Source organism: Danio rerio, chromosome 17 (genome assembly GCF_052040795.2).
Source record: "Danio rerio strain M-AB ecotype USA chromosome 17, GRCz13ab, whole genome shotgun sequence".
Classification (NCBI taxonomy): domain Eukaryota; kingdom Metazoa; phylum Chordata; class Actinopteri; order Cypriniformes; family Danionidae; genus Danio; species Danio rerio.
Window position 1 is genome coordinate 58,103,516 of NC_141037.1, and position 10,830 is coordinate 58,114,345.

At 43.9% G+C, this 10,830-nt stretch overlaps 1 protein-coding gene across 1 annotated transcript in view; it reads left to right on the forward strand.

Annotated features, from left to right (window-relative positions):
* The window catches only part of ift43 (intraflagellar transport 43 homolog (Chlamydomonas)), a 50,796-nt gene extending 47,925 nt beyond the window's left edge, over positions 1-2,871 (forward strand). Inside the window, exon 9 of the mRNA XM_087288439.1 lies at positions 2,757-2,871. Coding sequence (XP_087144565.1) covers positions 2,757-2,768 — 12 coding nt within the window. The 3' untranslated portion in view covers positions 2,769-2,871. The remainder of the gene's footprint in view (positions 1-2,756) is intronic.
* Positions 2,872-10,830: the final 7,959 nt, after the last annotated feature.

The window sequence follows — 10,830 nt, forward strand, 5'->3', positions numbered from 1 at the left end:
CGTTTGCTGGAAATTAGAACTGAATTTAGAAATAGTTTTGAAACGAATATTTGCGCTTAACAAACAAAACTAATTATTTATAGACTAATTGATGTCTGTGCTTAAAGGTTTCCCTATCCAAGAGCGAAAGTGAAAGTAGATCCATTATCTCTCATTCTCACGCAGTAGATGCTCTGTTTAACAGTTTTCTGTTAACTGTGAACTGTTTGCTTGTGAAATGCTCAGTTTTTCCACTTAGACTTACTTTGCGTCCTGTAAATAGTGAATGCGCTCTTGGCGTGACGCAGCTGGCTCTTAAAGGGAATGGGAGATGAGACTCTGATTGGTTTATTCTCAAAACACACCTATAACTCATTAAGAGAATAAACTCAACCCTTTTAGACCATGCGCCATGGCGCAAAGCAGATTTCCCGTCCGTAAATTAGCTAAAATATCAAAATAGAGCCCTATGGGTGTTTAGCTTAGGCTTGCGCTCTTGAAACTCCTCCAGACTCCTTCAATCTTTAATGATGTTCTGCACTGTTGAAGGTGAAATATCCACGTCTTCCTCTCTTTCTCTGAGGAACATTGTGTTTATTTGAGTCATTTTCTCATGTATTTGTTGGTAAACTGGCGATCCTCAGCACATCTTTGCTCCTAAAGCACTAGACCTTTCTTGGATGCCGCTTTTGTAGCAAATCATAATCACCTGTTGACTTCACACCACTTCACTATTTCAGCAGTTTACCTGATCACTGACCTAAACTGCTCCTGTCACTGTTTCTGGAGTGTGTTGCAGGTCTGAATGACAGGAGAGGATGTATATTCACAAATGAAATGAAGTTGTGCAGACAAAACATGTTGTTTACAACGTGTTTATACTGTCTGCAATACAAGTCAAAGCACATTTGGGAATCACTACTGTCTTTGTGTAATTGTGGTTTCCATACTTCTGATTTGAGGTTCTAGTTTCTGTACAGTGTGTGTGTGTGTGTGTGTGTGTGTGTGTGTGTGTGTGTGTGTGTGTGTGTGTGTTACAAAGTGAACAGGAGGGTTTGTTTGGTTTCTGTTCTCTCTGTGTGTGTGTGTGTGTGTGTATGTGTTTTAGAGTCAGGAAATGACCAGGAGAGTGTGTGGTTTGTGAGTCAGGAAGTGAGCGGCTGCAGGGGATGCAGGGATTGATGTCTGAGGCGGTGGGCTGCAGGTAGTACCGCAGCGGGGGGTTCAGCTCTGCTCCGTGTCTTCAGTAGGTGTTTTGGCAGATGCTCCGCCGCTCCTGACTGTGTTTGGGAGGTCATCGCATTATTGGATGGCAATGACAGAAGCTCTTGGATCTGAACTGCTGAACTGCTTTCATTTGGACAGTAAACTGAGCTGGACGCAGACTGAAGCTGCTGGAGCCGGCTTCACCACTGCACTCAACTCAAACACACTGCTTTACATCAAGCGTGCTAGCTACGAACATTGAGGATACTGGACAAATGAACAACTGGAAGCATGGACTCTTATCGTCTGAGCTCCAGCATATTGGTTTCCCTATCTCGTTAATAATCGCTCCCATTACATTAATACTTCATCTTAAGAATTATTCTTACCGGCCACTTTATTAGGTACACCTGTTTAACTGCTTGTTAACACACGTTTCTAATCAGCCAATCACATGGCAGCAACTCAATGCATTTCGGCATGTAGACATGGTCAAGACGATCTGCTGCAGTTCTAACTGAGCATCAGAAAGGGGAAGAAAGGGGATTTAAGTGACTTTGAACGTGGCATGGTTGTTGCTGCCAGACGAGCTGCTCTGAGTATTTCAGAAACTGCTGATCTACTGGGATTTTCACGCACAACCATCTCTAGGGTTTACAGAGAATGCTCCGACAAAGAGGAAATATCCAGTGAGCGGCAGTTCTGTGGGCGCAAATGCCTTGTTGATGAAGCCAGAGGCCAGAGGAGAATGGCCAGACTGGTTCCAGCTGATAGAAAGGCAACAGTAACTCAAATAAGCACTCGCTACAACCGAGCTCTGCAGAAGAGCATCTCTGAATGCACAAACACACCTGTACATAGCGCCGTCTGGTGGATTCATGAGAAATGACACATATAAAAAAAGGATGACCCAGTATTGTATTTGAGATTGTCAAAAATGTACACGGCGCCCTCTAGTGGATTTGGGAATACAAAAACTTTAGGAACACATACACATGAAAAATGACAGAAAATAACAATTTAGGGAAGTATTTGAAATCTTTATATTTTTTTTTAACTGCAGATTTTATACAATAAAACAAATAAAGTAGAATAAAACAAAATAAAATACAATAAAACAAAATAAAATTCAATTGAAATGACATCAATAGACCGAAAAACGTAAACTCCACAACTTATTTAGAATCAACCAACTCAGTGATACTCATACACTTCAAAGGAAAAACAGTTTGATTTCCAAGCGTCCTTGCGCTGCTATCAGTCTTTTTCTTATTAGTTATCTGGGAAAAAACAAGAACAGTTTCTATCCGGAAACGGGGAAAAACTTTTTTTTACCTTGAGCTGGAAAAATATTAGCTATCAAATACTTTCCTGGTTCAGTAGGGTGAATTTCCGGGTTTCTATGGGGTCTTCAATTAAAAAAAAACACACACACCAAAGGAAAAAACTGACCTGTACAAAAGGCTAAAAGCATGACTACATTAAGTCAATGATATCAATACATCAGGTGTTTCCACATACAAGAGAATTAACATTCATTACAATTAACCTGTATCTCTTTTTTTTTCTAGGTATGTGTATAAGGCGATATGCATGTGAACATAGACGTGAAGGGAAGTAATACCACATGGAGACTAAAATACAGCATAAATCACACAACAGCTAAATAAACTCTTGTTTCCTTACAAACCTGTTAGTTCTTCATTTAACATTAAATTCAGAATATTTACAAAGTAATTAAACTCACCATGTCCATATATTCACTCTCCAACAACACACTGCAAATATCCATTAGATCGTCACAGGAACAATCTACCGATTGAATCCTCTTAAAATCTTTCTCTATGAAAGCTTTTTGTAAGTTTCTCGAACTAATTCACTAACTATTCTTAACTAATTTTAAAGTTATAATCTGATTACACTGTTTAAATAGTCAAATCTAGCGATCTCTCTTTCTCTCTTCGTCCACACTCGATCTTTTCCCATTGTGTCAGCAAGCACAAATCCCTCCCACACATCCCTGATCGGCTAAAGCAATAACATGTGAGTATTTCACATTATAATCTTTAAACAATTTATATCTTAAAAAAAAACATTTTAGAATAATAATTCCGCAATTACATGTTGTTTTATCCCCTGATCATTCATATGATTTTATAAATGTACAAATATAACCCTTCAGTAATCCGAGTTACATACACATTTGCCGGTTCTCAAACTGTAGTGCTGGGCACATATTTTCTAATGAGTCTGTGTGGGACGATTTTGTTCTTACATTTTGTGCTTTATACGAAATTTTTATGTTATATAGCATTTTTGTGCATCGAATAATTTACATCTTTGGATGAAAACAGATATTGACTGTTCAGTTATTGACTGTGGCGTAGATGAAAACAATATTGTAAAATTTTGTAAGCTGCTTTGAAACAATAATTATTGTGAGAAGTGCTATACAAATATACTAGAATTGAATCAAACATTCAAACCTGAATTACTTGTCTACTTTTCTTTCTTTATTTCTTTTTTTGCAGGGGGGAGGACTTTATAAATTCGGGGGCTCATCTTATTGACATTATCCGCCAAGGGCGAATGTGTGGAGAGATTTATTCCAGCATTCAGGTCTGATCTCCTCTCACGTCCGTCAACATCTGCTCGTCCAATCAAATTACTGATATTTCTAGTTTCCTGCTGTCAGTAATTTCATATGTCTCTCGGCCTCGTCCTGAAAGTCAATCTGCCTATGAAAACGTCTCAAACGTACATTTGTATCAATGCAGAAATGAAGAGGATTGTAAATGATGGAGATGTTTGCTGTGACATTGAGATTCCTACATGGAACCTTCATCCGTTCGCCATTCTTTCTCTTAATTCACCCCTACTTTCAGCTCAGACTGAATGATTGTTAACCTTGTAGAGGAGGATACCCGCCTGAGGCAGTGTTTGCCAAACTTTTATTTTAAATCTGCAGACTAAAAACACATCCATTAGAGACAATCACAAGAACATCATAGACTCCAACACTGCTGTGGACAACAAAAACAGAATAAAAAAGGAAAGTTGTTCTGAATGAAAGAGAAATCTTTGAACGCTGGAAAAAAGAAAAAATAAGTTGTAAAAAGTAAGCAGTGGTGGATTTAGGCATGAGCAATGTGGGCGATCGCCAGGGCGGCATCTTGCTGGGAGGCAGCACAGGGATTCGGTGACCAGGGAGAAAAAAACAGACATATAAATCTCAAAGAAGAAGCCCAGAAGCTACAACCTTCAAAATAGAGGTCTGTTTCTCCTTATTCCGAAATTCACCTAACCCTTGACACGGTCCGTATCTAGAGCAGATGAGAGGAAGTGTGTGAAAGTACAACCCACAAAGTAGAGGCCTATTGTCAGGGTTCTGCCACTCTGGTCTTGTAAATTCTTGTTTTGGTGGCAGAACTCGGACACTACCCATGTCTGGTCCTGTTTCTGTGTCTGTGTGCGTGCGCGCTGTCGTGGGTGTACGCAGAGTGTGCGCGCTCCTGCTTGACGCGGTCGCGTGCTCTGCGTCCCTCAGACGTGTGCGCTCTTGTACTCGTGTTTGTGTTCGTCTGTCAGCAGCGTGGTGTTTCATTCCCAGCGTCTCAGTCTTGTTTCGGTTTTGGTCGGCGCTGGGATGAAGCATGCACGCTGCGTGTGTGAGCGCACGGTGAGTGTTTTCATTCATCGTGTGCTCGTGTCTTGCGTCTTTTGTCGAAGCACGTGGCTCGGTGTTTACATTGTGGTCACGTGCTTTTGTCGTGTGCTTCAGTGTTGTGTTTGTTGTCATGAACATGCGGTTAATGGGTTCTCTCATTGGCTGCATGTTCTTGTCCTGTTAAGTGAGCGCATGGCTTGTGTTGTCTCTCTGTGTCATGCGCTCTCCCGTCTATTGTCTTGTCCCACCCTCCTTGTTAACCCATTATTAGTTAATTGTGTTCACCTGTTTGTGTGTTAATTTTCTACAGTTTATATACCCCTCACATTTGCTGTTCTGTGCCAGTTCGTCATCACATTTCGTCGATAGTTTCCTGTCCTGTTGTATCTAGCCCTGTCTTGTCCAGCCAGTCAAGTTTGTTTGTTCATTTATTTGTTTTATTAGAGTTTTTCCCCCTCGGGGTTGTTTGTTTTGCCTTTTTTTTTCATTTTATTATTAATAAAAACCCATTATTGTTTGCACTTGAGTCCTCGCTCCCTCATCCTTCCCGAACCCTGACACCTATAGACTCCATTTGAATGGCATCTCATGTCAGTCTGGACGTTTCTTCTTATGCTGAAGTTCGCATAATCTTGCTTCCGGTCCGTATCCAGAGAAGATGAGAAGAAGTGTGAAACTGCAACCCACAAAGCAGAGGCCAGAAGATTTGATTTGGACAGCATGTATGCTCATGCTAGTCTGTTTCTACTTATTCTGAGTTTCACATAATCTTGGATCCGGCCTGTATCCAGAGTAGTTTACTGTTGTGGTCACTGATGAATCAAGAAGACCCCAGTGACGGACAAATCATGGCTTGGATCCCTTTGACTAGTCTGAACACCCGCCCAGTGAGGACAGATGTCTCGTGCACTGTAGTCCACACGTGAGTCCGGCTGCGCTCTCATAGCGGGGAAATGAAAACCTTCACTCCGGCACATTTATAAACGCAACACTGACGACTCGTGTCTCCAAGTGAAGTTTATTTATAAACAAATTTCGAGAGGATCACGTGCTTAGGATTGTTCACAGCTGTTCCAACTTTAGCTAATGACTGATTATCCTATCAGACCATCCTTAACTCATTATAAATATCCAGCCTTTTCTCATCTCAATATCTTCATCCTGAAGAAACCCCCCCCACCCAACCCTACTTTCCCTCGTTTCAAACGGGCGTCACGGTGGCCAGCGATTAGCTGCCGTTGCCTCACAGCAAGAATGCCCCTGCTTTAATTCCTTTCCAAACCAGACGACATTTCTGTGCGGAGTTTTGCTTGTTCTCCCAGTGGTCGCATGGGTTTTCCCCGGGTCCTCCGGTTTCCTCCCACAGTTAAAAAACAAGCACCCTAAACAATTAATCCTAAATATTTTAGCTGAACTCTGAGTACACCTTCTCAGATCCATATCTGACACTTAGCTACAATAAGCAGAAGGGGGAGTCATCGAGATCTACCTGAGCTCAAACTCCCCTCTCGCCTTGCAACAGGAGGGAGCCCAGGGCTCGAGGATCTTATGAGTTCAAGGCTCTATCCCAGGACAGCACGCCAAACTAGCTTTATTATCAATATATATACACAACATGGCGTCTCTCTGCCGTCTGAACACTGTAACTGGTAAAACAGTCTTCAAAGCGATCATGCATATTAATGAAGTTCCTCATTTACAATAGAGCATGCTGATTGGTTGAACCAAGTCTTACTCATGAATAATGCTGCACACCAGGCACGTGCACACATAGGGCTCAACCTGTGCAGTGCACATGCCCTTTTTAGTCTTGCATAGAAAGTGCCCTCGCGACGCAACACACCCTCGGTCCCGCCCTTCAGTAGGCGCGCGACAACACAGCTGATCAGAACGCGCGCGACAACACAGCTGATCAGAACGCGCGCGAGAACACAGCTGATCAGAACGCGCGCGAGAACACAGCTGATCAGAACGCGCGCGAGAACACAGCTGATCAGAACGCGCGCGACAACACAGCTGATCAGAACGCGCGCGACAACACAGCTGATCAGAACGCGCGCGAGAACACAGCTGATCAGAACGCGCGCGACAACACAGCTGATCAGAACGCGCGCGACCACACAGCTGATCAGAACGCGCGTGACAACACAGCTGATCAGAACGCGCGCGCGACAACACAGCTGATCAGAACGCGCGCGCGACAACACAGCTGATCAGAACGCGCGCGACAACACAGCTGATCAGAACGCGCGCGACCACACAGCTGATCAGAACGCGCGCGACCACACAGCTGATCAGAACGCGCGCGACAACACAGCTGATCAGAACGCGCGCGACCACACAGCTGATCAGAACGCGCGCGCGACAACACAGCTGATCAGAACGCGCGCGCGACAACACAGCTGATCAGAACGCGCGCGCGACAACACAGCTGATCAGAACGCGCGCGACAACACAGCTGATCAGAACGCGCGCGACAACACAGCTGATCAGAACGCGCGCGAGAACACAGCTGATCAGAACGCGCGCGAGAACACAGCTGATCAGAACGCGCGCGAGAACACAGCTGATCAGAACGCGCGCGAGAACACAGCTGATCAGAACGCGCGCGACAACACAGCTGATCAGAACGCGCGCGAGAACACAGCTGATCAGAACGCGCGCGACAACACAGCTGATCAGAACGCGCGCGACAACACAGCTGATCAGAACGCGCGCGACAACACAGCTGATCAGAACGCGCGCGACAACACAGCTGATCAGAACGCGCGCGCGACAACACAGCTGATCAGAACGCGCGCGCGACAACACAGCTGATCAGAACGCGCGCGCGACAACACAGCTGATCAGAACGCGCGCGCGACAACACAGCTGATCAGAACGCGCGCGACAACACAGCTGATCAGAACGCGCGCGCGACAACACAGCTGATCAGAACGCGCGCGACCACACAGCTGATCAGAACGCGCGCGACCACACAGCTGATCAGAACGCGCGCGACCACACAGCTGATCAGAACGCGCGCGACCACACAGCTGATCAGAACGCGCGCGACCACACAGCTGATCAGAACGCGCGCGACAACACAGCTGATCAGAACGCGCGCGACCACACAGCTGATCAGAACGCGCGCGACAACACAGCTGATCAGAACGCGCGCGACAACACAGCTGATCAGAACGCGCGCGACCACACAGCTGATCAGAACGCGCGCGACCACACAGCTGATCAGAACGCGCGCGACCACACAGCTGATCAGAACGCGCGCGACCACACAGCTGATCAGAACGCGCGCGACAACACAGCTGATCAGAACGCGCGCGACAACACCCCCACCCCCCACCCCCTGCTCTTCAAAAAATTTATCCTGCACATGCCCTTTGGACGGTCTCTGCACGGGCCTGCTGCACACTCAAGAGACGTCAAGATGTACTCACTGGTACAGACATCTAGTCTTCATGCTGGAATTCACGCAAGCATCTAATCTCCGTGACGCAGCTTCAAAAATTCGTTTCAAACCGGAAGAACGAATTTGCTGGAAATAACGCAAAAACAACCAATTTTCACTTGTTAGCTCAATATATGTGTCCTAATAGTGTTTCTAGCACTGTGGGCACATATATGACTGTCAGCAGCATGTGTCCTGGTGTTTCGTCCTCTAAATCCCCAGCTCAGCTTCAGATGAAGAAACGCCATCAGCTCAGGACAACAGAGACACACACAGATGAGTTTCACAACACGAACACTGTTATCTCTGATTATGAGCGCTCTGAGATGACCTGTGTGTGCAGCGCTGAACAGGAAAGAGAAAGCAGAGGGAAGTTTCAGGTCTTGGAGAGAAAGGCAGAAAGTTGGCGGCGCGTCGGGCCTCTGGAGTGATTTATTTGGCAAATCAGGACACAATGAGCGGATTATGACGCTCTAATAGGAGAGAGTGTTTGGGGAGCCGCTAATTGGCTGTGATTGAGTTGCAGGCTGGGAGCGGGAGCGCGGGGGCGCGCGCGCGTCTGTCCGCCAATCACCGCTAATCACTGCAGAATTAACCGCGCGCGCGTGTGTGGAGTGGAGGACGCGCTAATGACGCGCAGCGCGAGTGATTGTGAACTTCACCACTGCACACACACACACGCACGCACATGCATATGCTTACACACATTCACACACATGCATACACACATTGACGAACGCATACAATACCCCCCCCCCCCCCCCCCACACACACACTTGACTACTCACCTTCTCACTCACATACGCACACATATACTTCACTAATCACCCACCCACACACACACACAAGTATTTCACTACTCTCTCTCACATACATGCACACACTTCATTACTCACAACCACATACTTTACTACACACACACACACACACACACACACACACACATACTTCTCTTCTCTACTCTCTCACACACACGCACACACTTCACTCACAACCACATACTTTTCTACTACTACTACTACACACACACACACACACACACACACTCACATACTTCTCTACTCTCTCTCTCTCTCTCTCTCTCTCACACACACACACGCACACACTTCACTACTCACAACCACATACTCTACTTAAATTACACACACACACACACACACACAAACACACTTCACTACTCTCTCTCACACACACATAGACATGCACACGCACACACTTCACTACTTACAACCACATACTTTACTTCAAACACACACAAACACACACAGACAAACACACACACAAACACAGACAGACACACACACACACATACATACACATACACACACACACACTTCACTACTCTCTCTCTCTCTCTCTCTCTCTCTCTCTCACACACACACACACACACACACACACACACACACACACACACACACACACACACACACGCTACAGTAAAAGTGTTGCTTTATAAAAGATCTCTGCGCTGTCAGTAAACAGGAGCACATGCTTTATTCTCTACTATTGTGTGTGTGTGTGTGTGTGTGTGTGTGTGTGTGTGCAGTGGTGTGCAGTAGGGGTCAGTGTTTCCCTGCACTGATAAACACACACATATGGCACAGTTTCACCTCTCAAATCAAACCTCCACCAAACACTATTAGCCGAACTGCTCTGAAATATGATTATTCACTCTATTTGTATTCCTAAATCCACATCGTGCGCTGCCATGTCTTACTGGCAGTTTTGGTTGCCAGAAAAACTGTAAATTTACAAGCACACTGTAAATGATAACAATTGCAATGTAAAAAGACACATTACGATGTTTTAAATAAAAATGATAATTTACTGTAAAATTTACAGTGACTTAATGGCAATTTGTGTTTTCAGTAAGACTGTAAATCTTTAAGCACACTGTAAATTAATGATTACAATTGTAATGTAAAAACACTACAATACTGTAAATTAAAATTACTATTTACTGTAAAATTTACAATAAGTTTCGCCATTTGTGTTGCTAGTAAGACTGTAAATTTACAATCACACTGCGAAAAAACTGCGAAAATGTAAAAAACATTACATAATATTGCATGTAAATTAAAAATGATTATTTACTGTAAAACTTACATTTACAATGCTTTAAATTAAAAGTAAAATAAATTTACAGTAACTTTCTAGCAATTTGTATTTCCAGTAGGACTGTAACACACTAAATTAGTAATTACAATTGTAATGTAAAAACACATTGCAATACTTTAAATTAAAAATGACAATTTACTGCAAAATTTACAGTAAGTTTTTGGCCATTTGTTGCTAGAAAGACTGTAAGTTTACAAACACACTGTAAATTAATAATTACAATTGTAATGTAAAAAACGCATTACCTTTCATTACATTGCTGTAAATTAAAAATTACAATTTACTGTAAAATTTACTGTAAATTACTGGCAATTTTGGTTGCCAGAAAAAACTGTAAATTTACAAGCACACTGTAAATAAATAAACTAACTCAATTGTGCTGTAAGAAATACAGTGCATTACTGTAAATTAA